This window comes from Telopea speciosissima, chromosome 3 (genome assembly GCF_018873765.1).
Source record: "Telopea speciosissima isolate NSW1024214 ecotype Mountain lineage chromosome 3, Tspe_v1, whole genome shotgun sequence".
NCBI classification, from domain to species: Eukaryota; Viridiplantae; Streptophyta; class Magnoliopsida; order Proteales; family Proteaceae; genus Telopea; species Telopea speciosissima.
This window is the reverse complement of record NC_057918.1, coordinates 8674890-8691511: the sequence shown is the minus strand read 5'-3', so window position 1 is coordinate 8691511 and position 16622 is coordinate 8674890. Positions and strand designations below refer to the sequence as shown.

The window sequence follows — 16622 nt, the reverse complement described above, 5'->3', positions numbered from 1 at the left end:
TGACTGATCAAGAAAAGAGAAAATGGGTACAACACTTCTAACAAATATCAGATGCAGATTGCAGACATGAACAAAAATTTTGAAAACAACTTGAAAGCACAAAAATAAATCCTAAATAGCTAACCTGCTCGATCAACATCTGGACATTTTCTTTTTTGAATACTTTCCCTTGTTGCCACTTGCATTGTACAAAGAAACACTAACAGCACAATGGGAAAATGTGGGGTAAGGAAACATGATCTTTCAATTACCCTTACATGAAAAGGGCCAGCTCCATAAACAGAGTAAGTTGTTCAACTTCAATTCCATCAATGAGGTAGCCTAAAAGAATCAGTTTCCTAGATAACTTAGATCACCCACATACTCTGCAATTTGTTTCAGGCGCACATTAAGCAATGCATGTGTATCTGCATCTTGGATAACACCAGTTTCTTTCTCAATGTTCCTTTACACAAGGCTTCCAAACACACCCTTGTGCTTCCCATAGAGAACAAGAACAGGGCCACCACGCCTTGGAAGTGCTGTCTCAAGAATTTCTTGATCCACACCTTGGATTAGCTCCCTGTTCTCATCCATAGATATGTCACAAGTAGTTGGACCTACAACGTCAATAACCTCTCCCTCCTTCAAGTAAGCTTCCCTCCTCTGAAATCTTTATTAACAATTCTAACTCAAATATGACTTGTAAGCCAATAAATTGTTGTTCTCCTCTTTTCTTCCCTACAGCTATTGGAATAATATGGATCGCTGTGTATCGGTTCTTCACCTTATCTTCCCTCTTCTTTCCCCATTTCATCATCGATTCTTCTATGGTCCTTGCCTCTGGATATGCCTCCTCTATCATGACTACGATCCCTTCTCCTGAGCCCTAGGCTTCTGTGGGGCAAGCATATCATCCATCTGAGCCTGCAAGCGATCAATCTGCTCATTAGACCCTTTCCGCCGAACATTCTGTGCATTGGAATCACGTTGGTGGTTCTTTGCATCCGGCATATCTGCAACAAACCCTAACCCAGCCGTCCCGGTTCTCCTAGTAAACTCCACAACCTTCACGTCCTCCCTGGCATTTTTTCCAATGCCCCTCCCTTCATGCCATCCATACCCAGCAAGTAACGCTGCACCAAAACCCTCAACAGGAACATCAACAAATTCATCAAATCCTCTATCTTCAGGCAGATTCTTCATATCCTCCTTGAATCTCTGCAATGCCAAATCCTCACCGGGCCCAGATCCGGCTGGAGGATCCACTTCCATCTTATCTTTGTCATCCTGGCTAATATTGACTTCCTTATCTTGTCTGAGATTCAAACCATAGGACACGTTTGAATCAGGTATTCCAACAGTTGAAGGAGCTTCAACCTCAAAGCCGACACCAAGGTCATCCGCAGCAGAAGAGCGAACAGGGAGATCAAGGTTCGTCATTTTCTTCTGGGGTCTCCATGTGTTAGGAATAGGCGGAATTACAAGCTTTTCCGAACAATTCAGTCTTTTGGAGGGGTCAAACTCTGTCACGTATTCGTGCTTGATTTCTCCATCTTCATTGGAGTTGTCTTCTTTGAAAATCTCAGCGGGCCTGTGTTGACTTGGCTTGGAAGATGCTTTGGATGGTAGAGAGAATGAGAGTTTCATGCTTTCTTACTACCTCAAACTCCTTACAGAACAAACTAATCGAGCAGGGTGCGAGGGCAACCGCTTGCAGAGTTGCAGTCGGGGAGGATGAGCGGCGCTAGGGTTTGCACTTTAGGCTTCTTGCACTGACCAGGGGGAATTTTAACAGGGGAAGTAAGCGACACATGGTAAAATTGGGCCTTGGCTCTTGTCAGCCGTGGCAGGAGCTGCATGCAGCACCGGTGAGGGACAGTAAAAAAAAAGGGTTAAGATAGTTATTTCACAGGTGAATCCCACCTGAGCCACATATAAAATGATCAATCCCTGTATTTGGGGTGGTTTTCGTGTGCAGCTCCTGCCACGACTGCACAAGAGCCACGCCCGTAAAATTGACGAGGGCAGGCGGTTGAAGTCTTGAAGGTGAAGAATTTTTATATTCCAGTAGATCGATACATGGTAAAATTTAGGGGCAATTATTATCACTTCCCTACACTTAGCCTATATTTATTAAAACTCCTCTACCTTAAACTTATTTTCTGATACTTGTCTGTTTTTTAACTTTTACTTCTCCTTCTCCCCTCATATTTTTAAATACCCAGATTGCCCTTCCTTTTTACCTAGTAACCTACTAATATGTATCCATTCTTAGTGAGTGGCTCACAAATTGCTTTTACCAAATCAAGAACCAATCGGTTAACAAATTTGCTTTCATTGATTTTTAGGGATGAGATTAATTTAATACTGACTTTTTATCATTTCTTTATTATTTTTTAGGGATAAATAACGCCACCTGGTCGAGGAATGCATCGATATTTCGTTCACGCTTGTGTCTAGGCACAGGTACACGCCCCACCCCCTCCCATGACATGAAAAACTCCACCCTTGTTGAAAGCCACGTGTGCTCTCATTGATTGCGTTTGGTTTGACATTCTTATCATAGATTCTAGGTGTAGAACAGGTTCTCAAACCTGAGTTTCTTTATTTTTTCGTTTCAGAATGTATTCTAGGCACATAATATATTTCAAGAATGCATACCAAACATAGCTTCATATCTCAAGGCTTGTTAGCTTCAACTTTGATCAAGTGAAGAAGTAAAGTAAGAAATAAAATTCTCTCAAAAAAGAATAAACAATTAAAAGGAAAAAAGAAAATTGCCTGGCAAAGTCCCCTAAGCCCTGTCACATGGGGCAGGGGAATGAACACCCTACCCCTCCCCTTGGATGCTCATACATGAGCTCCCATTGCCCCTTGCAATAGCGTAGGGGCAACGCATTCTAGTAAGCCCTAATTAAAATTAGGAAAATGTTTTGTCTAGGAGTAAAAATTATTTTATCTCAAAAGAAATAATAAATCATTAAGGGAAAAAGAAGGTTGTCAAGTCTTGTGGCCCTGCACTGGCCTTGCATCAGTGCAAAGCCAATGGAAGCGTGCGCACAAGCATCCAACTGGGGTGGGCTCATGAGGATGGGGTGATCATTTTACCCTCCCTGTGTTTGGGCACAAGGGCCATGCATTTTGGTAGTGATCCCCCGACCATATTAAAAATGAGAAAATGTTTCCTATCCAAGAGTGTGGCCTATTTTAGGCCCCTATGTCTATCTCTCTCATCTCCCTATGAAACGACGTCTCTAACCCCTATGCAGTAAGAGTGAGATACAGCCCGGGAATGATGGTGTAGGCCATAGTCCTGAACAAAAATAAAAAACCATCTTATTAGAAATATAAGAGAATATGCAAATATAGTGATAGAGAAATGATATAATAAAAAGAACAAAAATCTCATGACATCAGAATAGGGTTTATTCTCATGCCCTCTCAATATGTTAGACATGAGAATTAATTTTTCTTAATAAATAATAGTTAAGCTATTCAATAGGATTTTTCCCGTTAAATATTACCATTTCTCTTAAGGGTGAAACTACTTAACATGGGGGCATTTAGGAATGTTTCCCTAAATGATTCAGTCTTATTATTTTACATGGACTAATGATGTAGCTATTTCACCGTTGGATAGAGAGGACATGTGCGAGATTAGTCGCATGTCAAATTTTAAAACCTTTCTACGTATTGATATGCATCTTCATTTATGCAAATGTACGCCTATAATATTACAATGCACTCTCTTAGGCTTTTGAATTTTTTTTGGATGCTCTATTTTACCATTTGTTTGGATAAAAACTTGACATGTAAATAAGAGACTTGAGGTTAATTAGATGCTAAAACATTAAAAAGAAAAACATGAAATTTCAACCAGTTTGGGTCATTATATCACCTTACAAAAACAATTTCTTTAATGGTACGAGGAACCCACACCTTTTGGGTAGAGGGAGTGAAGTAAAGGCCTACGACGTACATATAGATCATAGAAGTTCAAAGCCCATGAGAATCATGAAATCAAGATGTCCAAAGGACGATAAAAATTAAATGTAAAAGATGTGGTTTCTTGATTTTTAACCTACACGTACAGTCAGTGTTCGACATCTATTTTAATTTTATTTATTTTTTAAATATATTATTCTATATGTTAAATAGCGCTGGATGGAACAAGCATTGAGCATTTGCCCTTACGCGGAGTGTGACGGGGCTTGAGTTACCTTATCGATAAACAATAATTAGTTGTCGTTTTTGCCCTTTCTGGGCCATGTTTTCCAAATGTTGAATGTAATGGATTGAGAATAACATTGTACGGATTCTTTGGCGCATAGGGTCTCTCTGGACAACGCTGCGTGTCTTCGTATTCGTTCGCTGCGTGTCTTCTTATTCGTTCGGTTTCGGTTTCAGGTTTCTCTCGAAGAGGAGAGAGTAGACGCGAAGTCTTCAGAAACTGAGAAGAAGAAGAAGAAAACCTAATAAATAGAGTATCGGATGGGAGATTCGAAGAGGAAACGAGGCCGAAAACCGAAGCAACCAGCAGCCGAAGCACAGACGAACAATTCAGGCACTACTTCCTCTAACGCCATGGACAACGTTTTCTCCGTTAGCAACGTCGAATTCGTTGACCCCGATCCTCCCGCCGCTGACAAGGGACGTGGTGGTCGGGGTCGAAAAGCTGCAAAGCACTCCGACAATGCTGAAACCTCTGTCGTCGCTTGTCCTACCAGGAGGACTTCTCGTGCCGCCGAAAACAAAGGCGACTGTGTACCTACCGTGTCGGTCTCCGGCGACGTCGTTAGGCATTGTGTTATTGAGCCACCGCCCAGGTGGGAAAATGTTGCCAAGGTGGTTCCATCCATGGATGCCGTCGTTAAGGTGTTTTGTGTTCATACAGAGCCCAATTTTTCTCTTCCCTGGCAGCGGAAGCGACAGTATAGTTCCGGTAGTAGTGGTTTCATTATTGGTGAACGGAGGGTTCTGACGAATGCTCACTCCGTGGAGCATTATACACAAGTTAAGCTCAAGAAACGCGGCTCCGATACCAAGTACTTGGCCACTGTGCTAGCAATTGGAACGGAGTGTGATATTGGTAAGAACGATCATTTTGCTCCACCTTTCTTAGTTGCTCACTTTTCTCAAACACGATATGCAGCTTTATGGCTAGTGTGAACTTTCTGTGCTCTAGGGTATTAGAATTTTAATTGGATATTGCATCTTATGACTACGATTAATATTATTTTCATGGGCAACCAATTAGTTTATTGTGTGATATTTTCTAAAGTCTGATTTGATAATTTAGAGTGATTAGATTCTCTTACAAATAATTAACATATTTCCTTATATTCTTTGGAAAGCGACATGAAATTTAAATATGATGTTCCCTGACTATATCTCCTAATCACTTCTATGTTTGATTGAACTGTTAAGCAAACAATAATGTTTTAATGCACAAGTTTGCTAAACTCATCAAGTCATCAGTGTTTTTTTTTTTAATGAACAAGCTTGCAAAGCTAACAGTTTTTATACTTATATATGTTCTCTTCCTTAAATTAATTTGTTCAATGTTTTCATGACAAAATCACTTAATTTTATTACTTCTCTTTATTTATAATTAGTTATAATGGATGACGAACCATGGTACCTCGTTTCTATAAAAACAATAAGCAAATGTAGTAGCAATATAGTATTTAAAATCCAGGATTTTTCCTCGTTAACTTCCATTCTAGGTCTTCAGATAAGAGAATCAGAGAGAATAAAAAGAAGACACACGGATATGAGTCTTTGTCTAGTTATATATCCAATGGTTCAGATTTATCATGAGTTCTACAATGTTTTGGACATATAGGTTCAACATTCTTGATATGTATCTTATTTTTAAGTGACCTTTCTTTCCAGTGTCCCCAACTTTTTTAGCATTGACATAGATTATAGAATTGGTTTAGTTTATTTATCTGGTCCCACTGCAGCAATGCTGACAGTAAATGACGATGAGTTTTGGGAAGGCGTTTCACCTGTGGAATTTGGGTCCTTGCCTGCACTCCAAGATGCTGTCACTGTTGTGGGCTACCCAATAGGAGGAGACACAATTTCCGTGACAAGTGGTGTGGTGTCACGCATAGAAATCTTGTCATATGTTCATGGGTCCACTGAGCTTTTGGGATTGCAGGTTGCATTAACGGCTTTATACCTCCTCATTTTGCCTTTTGTGCCAGCTTGTTGAAATTGTGTCCTGAAGTGTCTCATCTGTGAGTCGTATTTAACAGATAGATGCTGCCATAAACTCGGGAAATTCTGGTGGACCTGCTTTCAATGACAAGGGCAAATGTGTGGGTATTGCATTTCAGTCCCTTAAACATGAAGATGCGGAGAATATAGGTTATGTCATACCAACCCCTGTCATTATGCACTTCATTCAGGACTATGAGAGGAATGGAGGATATACAGGTATGCGGAGGTATCATTCTGGTTGCTCTTCTTAATTTGATTTCTTTAATGGCGCTTATATAGTTTTATGCATCAAAATTTACTGCTGCGTTTATATATCTTACCTCATAATTTCAATGTCAACCTTAGTGGGAAGGAAGTAACCATTCCTTTTGTTGGAGCAATGAGAACCCCATTCCTTTCTTTCATGAACTCTCAATGCTATCTGGTACCTGCCAGGGTTTCCAATTCTTGGAGTTGAGTGGCAAAAGATGGAAAATCCAGATTTGCGAATGGCAATGGGGATGAAACCGGACCAGAAGGGCGTTCGCATCAGAAGAATTGAACCTACTGCTCCAGAATCTCAGGTTTTGAAGCCATCCGACATATTACTCAGCTTTGACGGAATTGATATTGCTAATGATGGAACAGGTTTGACATTTATGCTTATTAACTTATGTTTTTCTGTTTTGCCAATCTACGCTATTTTGGGTGATTTGGGCTGTGTTGCTTTTTTTATGTAACGGTAACCTGTAGGGTTTGCTTTTCCTCTCTTCTTCCATAGCGGAATGTCTCGCATTTCTTCTGTAACTTCAACTTGTTCCAGCTTTGGCATCTGACTTGAACTAGTTAACACTGGTGCTCCTCACCGAAGTATGTTGTAGGTTACTGGCAAACAAGGTCTAAGGAACATCGGACCACTACTTCTACATTGCTATACCATGGCCTTTTAGTTTTTCTTCTCTAGAAAATGGTAAAAATCTTATTGGGGGGTTGTACAAGAAAAATTATAAGGTCTTGAACACATGCCTGTGAAGCTGCTGTTTCCTTTTCTGATAACTTTTTACAATTCACTCCACAATAATAAGGGAAAAGGAAGAATGCGCCGCCTTGTGTAGATTCCAATATACCCTTCTCGCATAATAGTCAGTGGGGCCCACTCTTATTCTGACCATGTGAGCCCCATGTGGACCCCATATGAATGATACCATTCTCAAGACCCTCATTGGTGTAACATGAAGATTCCTTCTTACACTGCCCTTGTAGGAAACCCTCCCCCCAATAATAAATAAGTAATTAGGTCTCTTAATTTGTTAATATTTAAATTCTGTCAAATTAGTATGGGTTCTTTCCCCTGTTTTGAGTTATTTGTGAAGAAGGGAAAGAAGCTCTAGTTCCTTTGGTTTTTCTTTCATTTAAGAGTATTCAATAACATCGTGGAGTGTGGGGCTTCTTTGTACGGACTGGATATTAGCTGTGATTTAGTTGAGTTTCATGGCTTGCATTCTATTGGTATTGATTGATTCCGGTCATAACAAATGCATTAAAAAAAGAAGGGGGTGATGTTTCCAAGCCCTGCTGTCCATTCATCTTGTAACTAATTCTTCTTTCTTGCTTTGTGATATTCCAGTTGCTTTTAGACATGGAGAGCGCATTGGTTTTAGTTATCTTGTTTCTCAAAAATACACTGGAGAGAATGCTGTAGTGAAAGTTCTCCGCAATTCAGAAATTCTTGAATTCAGTATCAAACTGGCAACTCACAAAAGGCTTATCCAAGCACACATCAAGGGAAAACCTCCTTCCTATTATATTATTGCTGGATTTGTCTTTACAACTGTATCCGTTCCATATCTACGGTCTGAGGTGTGAGTTATTTTAATTTTTAACATTGTTCTTGTTCCACGTTTATTTATTCTGTATCGCATAAATGAATTTATAATCTTTAAGTAAATTTTAGCTTATTTGCAAAATTTTCAGTTTCATGGGGTGATTTTATTAACTCATAAACTGTTTAATTTGATCAATTGATATCTTTATCTCAGTAGACATTTTTTTTTGGGGGGTGGGGTGGGGTAAGTATGGTAGGTGTTGTATTTCATGTGAGTAAAAGTGTTGTGCTGATATGCAAAAGGCTGTACCTTTTTTGGGAGGATATGTCTCTATAAATATAGTGAAAATTTCTTTTCTGTAAGTGAAGTAAAGAATTTGTGCACAGAAGGTTCTAGAAAAAGTTACCATTGGGATGGTCTGCAGGATCTTTCCTGAGATGTTGATTTTACGATGTGGAAGTTAAAATTTTTCGCCTGAGATATCAAATGAGGAAGGTGATGACATTGATTTTATACCTCAGCCAAGGAGCTCTGGCAGACCAGTTGTAATTGGGGTCCTTATTAGCTAAATAGGTGGACTCTATATGAAGATTTTGGTACCTCGGGGATTTATGCAATGTGGATAGGGAGGATGCATTACTCTTATTTTTAATTTTTTTTGGGTGAATACTATTTCTAAGATTGATTGTAAGCTAAAACGGACAAATGGTTGGGATGTCAATTAGTCTTATGGGCGAAGATAATATTCTTGAAGGGAAATAATGTTTTCCTATTGACATTCCAATCTACCTACTAATGTTCTCTCCTTGTATTCCTGTTTAGCATCATGTTTTTTTTTTTTTAATAATAATTTATTGATAAAAAGAGAATAAGGTACAAGCTAATGATAATACAACAACAACAAAAAGGTGAGGGCTGGCAGGGGCCAAGGCAGGTGGCCAGGGAAGCAGCAGGGGCCAAGGCGGAGGCTGGCAGTAATCGTGGGGAGCCAGGTGAGGGGTGGCAGTGATTGCGGGAGGCCTGTAGGGCCTGGCGGTAAGCGGCAGAAGGCCTGAAAGGCCTGTCGGTAAGCCGCAGAGGGCTTGATGGAATGCAACCAGGCCAGGCGGAGGCTTGAAGGGCGTAACAGGAACTGCCAGGGCCAGGCGGAGGCCTAGAGGGCGTAGCAGGAGCTGGTAGGGTCAGGTGCAAGGGCATGAGGCCAAGAAAGAGGACGCTGGGTCCTGCAGTCTAGACGGAAGATGGTGGGGTCATATGGGAGTCAGCGGGTAAGTGGGGTCAGGTCTTGGTGGCATGTTTCAATCGACCATGCTCAGCCGTGGGAGGCTGAAGCCTCTAGTGTGTGGGGCCGAACTCTTTTGGTGGTGGCCTCAAAAAAAATACCCTAAGTATTGGGCTCTGATACCAAATTGAGAAGTGAGAATTAGAGAATGATTTGGCTTGTCTAATGTGAGTATCTGACAGAGGCCTTTCTTATTTATAATGAAGCTATGCAGTACAAAGGGTGTCAAATACGGAACATAGTACAAGGCTAGGTAGTACACGTACACGTATATACATTTATACGAGGTGGCATACTTATCCTATCCTTAACAACTACTCAGATCCCGGCGTCACATAGGTGTGAACTGCGTACACCCATCACCCTAAACCATAAAAAAGGCTAAGCATCTCCTAAACACAATCTAGTTCTTACAGCACGTTGCTTAGCTAGATCATCGTCTACCTCTTTCGCACTTCTCAGCTTCCATTGGAACTTGGAAGGTGATATGCATATGGGAGGCAACCATTTGGATAGATCTGATCGAAAAAGATCTCACATCAAATGTTAGCTATTTAGAGGTTAGAGAAATTGAGAATATCAATAAATATATACTCTGTGGATTAGGGGATGCAGTTTGTATCATCAATTTCGGGCTAACAAGTGAAACCCTATTGGGAAAATAGCTTCTGTGGGATGGGGAATAATCCAGGAGCTATAGAGAAGAATATTTTCTACTATTATGGGACAAGCGGTGGGGTTGGGGCAGCAGTTGTCACCAGTAACTATTGCACTAATAAACTGGAAGTAGTATGGATGATCTGGAAGATGTTTTTAAACATCTAAAGGGGGATAGCACCCCAGTGCTGCTGCAGTGTATGATGCCATTATATTACGTTACTACCTTAAAAGGTTACCTTAAAAAGTCTTTTTGCAGCAACCCAACCAGTGCTTTTTCTGGTGTAGTTTGTTGGGTGTGTCTAGAGTGTACACTATAGCCCCTTCATAGATGATGGAAATGTGGGGATATTGACGCTTTGTCAATTTCTTTTGTAAGTTTTTTTGGCTAGATAGGGCGAAAATCAATTAAAACGAAGAAGGTAGGAGATGGCGTAAGAAAAGCTCTTTGCAGTCTCTGTTTATTGATTAGGCTCTTAGTGGTATGCCACTTACTTCTTTCTTAGTTAACTTGGTGTGGAGTTCTCAAGTTCATCTGAGGTGGCTTTAAGGCGTTCTTAATCAAATCAATGCATTTTTGGCCTGGAGGTTGGTGAACTGCACACCATTGTTCTAAACACCGACCTAAGCATAGAATTAAACACATCCTACGGTTGGGTCAAACTGGATTGACCATGGTTCAACCCAGGGTCAATAGTATTGTATATATGTTATCCATGCTAATTATAGCCAACTATTTCAGAGGTGTATTTCTTTTTTTTTGCAAAGACAACTAGCATTCTAAGTTTTTAGATAACCCTAGAGTACCTACCAATTCTTTATTTATAAATGTATAGATAATTTAAGAAGGTTAAGAAAAGAGAGTTTTCAAAATTGAAACTACAATCCATCAATAAAGGAATTTATTGATAGCCTACTAAGAAGTCAAAATTATATTCCCTCTAAAAAGGAGCTAATTAATACCAAAAAGGGAGCTAGTTATTCTCCATCAATTAAATGACCAGTTAAAATCAAGAAGTCAACAGTATAATCCTTTTAGAAAATAGAAGATTCCAGAGCTAGTTATTCCCCATCAATTAAAGGACCAGTTAAAATCAAGTCGTCTTTTTTTTTTGGGTAATAAAATCAAGAAGTCAACAGTATCTTCCTTTTAGAAAATATAAGATTCGAGAGTGAGCTATAGAATTATTACCATTTTCTAACCCGGACTGAACAGTTCAATCATCCAGTTCGAACATTACTGTGAACTTTGAATGCTTCAACACACTTTTGTTTGGTTTTCCAGACTACTTTGGTTCAATAACAAGACTGGCCTGAGAATGTGGTCAGATGATGGTCCGACCGGTTTGCCCTGCTCGGGTCCAGTGATGCAAGTCAATGGAGCTTGAAGAGGAGGAAGAACCAGCCTCTCCAGTCAGCCCATCGAGCCTGGCCTATCCAGCCAGCCAACCAAGGCCTTTGGGCCAGCTATTGGTCCACTTTGGGCTAGATTGAGGCCCACTATTATGCTAGACAATCCATGTGTGGGGGGACTTTAATAGCTTTATTTAGTTTCTATTTTTGATATAGGTTTTTTGTAATAGTAGTTGCTAATTTTTTTTGTTTTGTTTCTATTTTGGTAGATAACTACAGAGTACAGAACATATTTTTCTTTTAGCTAGTTTCTATTTTTATGTAACTGGGAGTATGGAACCATATTAGGATAGTTTCTAATTGATTAGATTTCATTTTAAAGGAGATCTCCTTTCCCATGCAAGGGGGGATCCATTTTCTGCTATCAATAAAAGAGGGGCTGTCTACACCAGACACCACGATTTGAGTTTTGAAAAAATGAAGCTTTTGCTTGTGTGCTGTGAGATTCAGCTATGGTGTGAGATCAAGTTCAGTGAGAGACTGACCAACACCATTGGTGAGAGGCCTTGGTCATATCTCCCTCTATTTTTCTCCTTTTCAGTTTGTAAAATAACATTTTCTATCCTGCAATTGTGATAAACTGTTGGAGACAACCGAGACAACTTTTGAAGGCTATTGATGTGCCATTGATGCTCCAAGGGATGGTCCATCGAGTTTTCTAAGAGATCAAGTGTTAGACGATTCCAATACTAGCTGTGGCATCTTTGTTTGAAGGCTTTTCTGGCAGAAAACTTCAGATTGCAATATCTTATCATCTGTCCATCAATTTAAGGCCAACTTTCTGGTATTGTTATGTCCATATCATAGGCTCCCTTCGACAGTGAGTTTAAGTTCATCCATTGCCTGGAACTCTTAGGCCAGTAAGCTTGCTAAAACTGTGCTTTAGTTTCTAATTTTGACCAAGAGTCTTTATTCTCAATCTAGCCATCATCTGTGGCTGAGATTCTGAAGTGTTATTGAACGCAATAGACCCTCCACTCAATGGGAGTTTGAGGCCCATCCATGATGCTGATCAGTTGATATTTTGGGTTTTTTTTCTTCTGTAATTTCAGTTCTGGCCATCAGATGTAACTGAGTTTTTAAGGGCTTATTATTGTACACAACTACACGTTACCTACTGTTGGTGTTAAGTTGGCAGTGTTTGACCTAGACATTAGGGGTCTAGTTTCTAATCCGTGGTAGGGATCAATCTAACCCTTGGATTGTGTCTATACTTTGAGTCCATACACTAGTGTCGACATCCTTACTGTTGACCAAATTTTCAGCCCTATCAGAAACCCTATTGCTGCTGTTCTTTAAGGGTGTAACCTGCTGTCCTTCAGTGTATTCGATCCTACCATGGGGTTTGGGTTGTAGCCTTACCCTTTTCCCATCATCCAGCTTTCAAAACATTGCTGCAGGAAATCTTTTGCATATGCCTGGAGTTGGATTTTTTTGAAAGAGTTGCCCAGGCAAATAGCTCACCTTACTAATACCCTGTCAGTTGCATTATGCCATGTACAGTTGATTATTTTAGTTGGTAGACTAGTCGTCACATGGTTCACTGAAATTATTTAGAGTAACTTACATGGACCTTACCTGTAGTTGGTCCAATTACAAGCAACCCCCCATTGTTTGAACAATTATGTGGACCTCCCTGGACTATGGTGGGGCTTACAAGTAACCCCGGTCCGTTAAGTTGAAACCGTTAGTTGAAGCAAAACATTCATAAATGGCCTTTGATCCCATGGGTTTTTATGTAATAGGTCACTTTTATGGGCTTAAAATATGAGTAATTAAGTTGCATACGGGATTCCTTAGTTTTATTTTTATGTAATTAATGGTCATGTGATTACTTAAGTGATCATGTGACTTGGTTAAGTGGTCGTGTGACTATTTAAGTTGGGCTAGATTTGGACTCCATAAGTCCAGCCATGTTTTGATTCTATTTCCTTCAATATATGAGTAATTAAGTTGTATATGGGATTCCTTAGTTTTATTTTTATGTAATTATTGGTCATGTGATTACTTAAGTGATCATGTGACTTGGTTAAGTGGTCGTGTGACTATTTAAGTTGGGTTGGATTTGGACTCTATAAGTCCAGCCATGTTTTGAGTCTATTTCCTTCAATATTTCAATTTCCTAATCAGTTTAAGTTACCTAATAGGTTAAGGATTGGGTTAGGCTTTTCCTTTTTAGTGTAGGAGTATTTTTGAGTCTTTTATATAAAGTTGTAAGGGGGACAAGTATTGAACACGAATTTTGATATTAATGAAAAGTTTTTGCTGCTCTTCTTCTCTATTGCAGATTTTTGTCTTGTGTTTGATCAAGGCTAGTGGGATCGGTGTTTGATCCGATTGACACCTTGCGATGGGAAGCCTGGGTGGTTCGTTGGTGGGATTGGTGTTTGATGATCGACACCTTGCAGTGTGAAGCCCGGGTGGTTCTTTGAAAATCTATTTTCAAGTTCAATTCAAGTTTGATTTTTATTCAAGATCTATAATCAAACAAGATTCTGCCAAGGAAATTCTGCAACAACAGTGAGTTTGAATTATCCCCATCCCCTACCAATTCTTCTTCAAATTCTCTCATAGTCCAAACCCTAAGATTTCCCCATTTTGTTTTCAATTTTCCCATTACCTAAATTTCTGCCCAGACCAAACCAGCCCACAAAATCCCTCCTTTTTTTGGATCGAACTCTCCTCTCACTGTAAGGGAAACTTAATCCAGGTATCAGCCCTAGGTGACCATCCTAAACCCTAGATTCCCTCGTCTTCTTCTTTTCAAAAATCCAAAACCCTAAACGTAACCTGCTGCCAATTCATTCCAGCACACTTCCAACCATTAAAACTTAACGTAACATTCACTGATAGACTCCCCTACATCAACTTGACCTAACCCTACCATCAAACCCTAACCCTAATATCCCAATTTCACCTATTTTGACCTAGCCAAATTACTTCGTTCATAGCAAATCCTGGTTATTGGTTTCTAGTTGGTCTCCTACCAATCTAGGACTACATATGTGGTATCAGAGCATGGATGAACATGCAAGACATAGTGCTGCCAGCAACACCCGATCTATGGCAAAGGTTATTCAGATGATGTTTACCTCTCATCACTGCAAAATTAGAGGACAAAATTTTCAAGCTGGATGGAGTTGATGCAGATTCATCACCGAAATAGGCTAGTTTTATTAGGAATAAGTCTAGGGTTGAGTTCTATACATGTTGGGCCTTTGATCCCATGAGATTTCTATGTAATAGGTCACTTTTATGGGCCTAAAATATGGGTAATTAGGTTGCATACGGGATTCCTTACTTAGTTTTATTTTTATGTAATTAGTGGTCATGTGATCACTGAAGTAATTATGTGACTTGGTCTCTTCCATCTCACGTCTTTCTTCTCCAGCGATCCGGCGATCTGTTGCTGTGTTTTTTATGCATTCTAGGTTGATTTCGCATTCTTGGGCAATAAAAACTACTTTTTTTTTATCATCCGAGAATGCGAAATCAACTTAGAATGCATTCCAAGAATGCATACCAAACACTGCCTGTGAGAAAGCCTGCCATTCTCACCCGGCATCGGCTTCCATTCCCATCATCAAAGCCAAAATCACTGATCCTGTTTCACTTGTTATTAGCTTGTTATGTCTCTTTAATTATTTCCTATTGTAATTAGACTTAGGTAGTTATTGCTTTCTATTTTAATTAGACTTGAACTCTTAGTAGGTTTCCGTAAGAGTTGGTTATTGGTTGATACAAAGGAAATAGCTAGTCCACGATAGAGGCCATTCACTCCATCTTGTTCTAGTGCACCAAAGTCCTGGTTTCATCTCTCTTCTCTTTAGTTCTTCTTCTTCATCTAATTCTGCACAGGTCCTGGTTTGTAATGTTATGTTTGTCTCAGTAGGGAAGTGTAGCAAGTTTCATAGATGGTGGAACTTTTTGTTGCAGTGGTATGGATATTTTGGGCCTTTTGTGTTTTGTTGTCAAAGTTTCTGGGTTTTATGTGGTTGGTTTCCCAGTGATGGCATGATATACTTTTGTATTTTGGTTTTTGTTTGTAATGTTTCTTCTCTGTTTTTGGTTGCAAATGGCAGGCTCTGTCCTTTTTTCTCCCTCTTGAATAAAATGGCACTATTGTTAAACGATAAAAGGAGGAAATATTAGAGGAGTTACTCAAAGCTGTTTCTTGAATATGTAGTCCTGTTTCTCTTTTTAGCCTAGAAATACTTGCTGTGTGTTGAGGTATTTGGTTGTGAGTTGGATTAGTTTCAAACTAATACTTTGTCCTAACCTTCTCTACCACTCATGTGCCAGTATGGGAAGGATTATGAATATGATGCACCAGTGAAACTATTGGACAAACACTTGCATGCAATGGCGCAATCTGAAGATGAACAGCTTGCGGTGGTTTCTCAGGTTGATCCCTTTTCCCCTTCCTCCAGTCCCTTCCCCCACCCCCCCAAGCTCCAGACACACCCATGCATGCAGACACTCCCTCTCCTTTGTGTTTGACCAACCTTTAATTAGTTGTCATAGTGCATTATATTAGAACTGTGTTGTTTAGCATGAATTGTATTTGAATTTTCTTTTCTGGAATTTATTTTTTAGGTGCTTGTGGCTGATGTCAATATTGGGTACGAGGACATTGTCAATACTCAGGTTCGAACATGCTCTGGAGACAAACTGCTGATTATATAGCTTATTTACTTGCTCCCTCTCAGTTAATGAAAACATCCCTTGTTTGTCTAGGTTATTGCTTTCAATGGGAAACCTGTCAAGAATCTGAAGAGCTTGGCCGGCATGGTGGAGAACTGTGAAGATGAATTTTTGAAGTTTGATCTGGAGTACCAGCAGGTTCCTCAACTTAACCCCCCTTCCCTTTCCTCTCTCCCTCCGTCCTTTCCCTTACTTAGAGTTCTTCCTGACTGCAGATAGTGGTCCTCCAGACAAGGACTGCCAAGGCAGCGACACTGGATATTCTCGCAACGCACTGCATACCATCAGCAATGTCTGATGATCTCAAGACATGATCTAGCAGAGTGGTGAAGGTGCTTGGAATCGTTCTTTTGTAGAACCACCAATTGGAGAATATAGTACTCAGTAGCTCTCGGCTGGTAGAATCTTGGAATTAGTCAAAATAAGAAGGTAAAATTATGAGCTAATGTTGGGTAATAATGCTCCTGACACATTAATGTTTTAGTATAATGTTCTGTATGAAATTTAGTATAATGTTTTGTATGACATTTAGTATAATGTTTTTGATGAAA

At 39.8% G+C, this 16622-nt stretch overlaps 1 protein-coding gene and 1 pseudogene across 3 annotated transcripts; one reads left to right on the top strand and one right to left on the bottom strand.

The window, feature by feature from the left end:
• Window positions 1-227: 227 nt before the first annotated feature.
• LOC122654158 lies at window positions 228-1695 on the bottom strand (annotated as a pseudogene).
• A 1272-nt stretch (window positions 1696-2967) lies between these two features.
• LOC122655780 (protease Do-like 9) lies at window positions 2968-16509 on the top strand. 3 transcript variants are annotated; one of them, XM_043850105.1, is made up of 10 exons: window positions 2968-2978; window positions 4438-5071; window positions 5949-6148; window positions 6246-6426; window positions 6646-6837; window positions 7817-8049; window positions 15670-15771; window positions 15964-16014; window positions 16105-16209; window positions 16287-16509. In XM_043850105.1, the coding sequence occupies exons 2-10, from the start codon at window positions 4474-4476 to the stop codon at window positions 16383-16385; spliced, it is 1761 nt and encodes a 586-aa protein (XP_043706040.1). In that variant the 5' UTR covers window positions 2968-2978; window positions 4438-4473; the 3' UTR covers window positions 16386-16509. The 3 variants fall into 3 exon arrangements, with proteins under 3 accessions (XP_043706040.1, XP_043706041.1, XP_043706042.1); XM_043850106.1 differs by lacking the exon at window positions 2968-2978 and having other exon boundaries at window positions 4430-4914; window positions 4996-5071; XM_043850107.1 differs by lacking the exon at window positions 2968-2978 and having other exon boundaries at window positions 4430-5071; window positions 16269-16376.
• The last annotated feature ends 113 nt before the right edge of the window (window positions 16510-16622 follow it).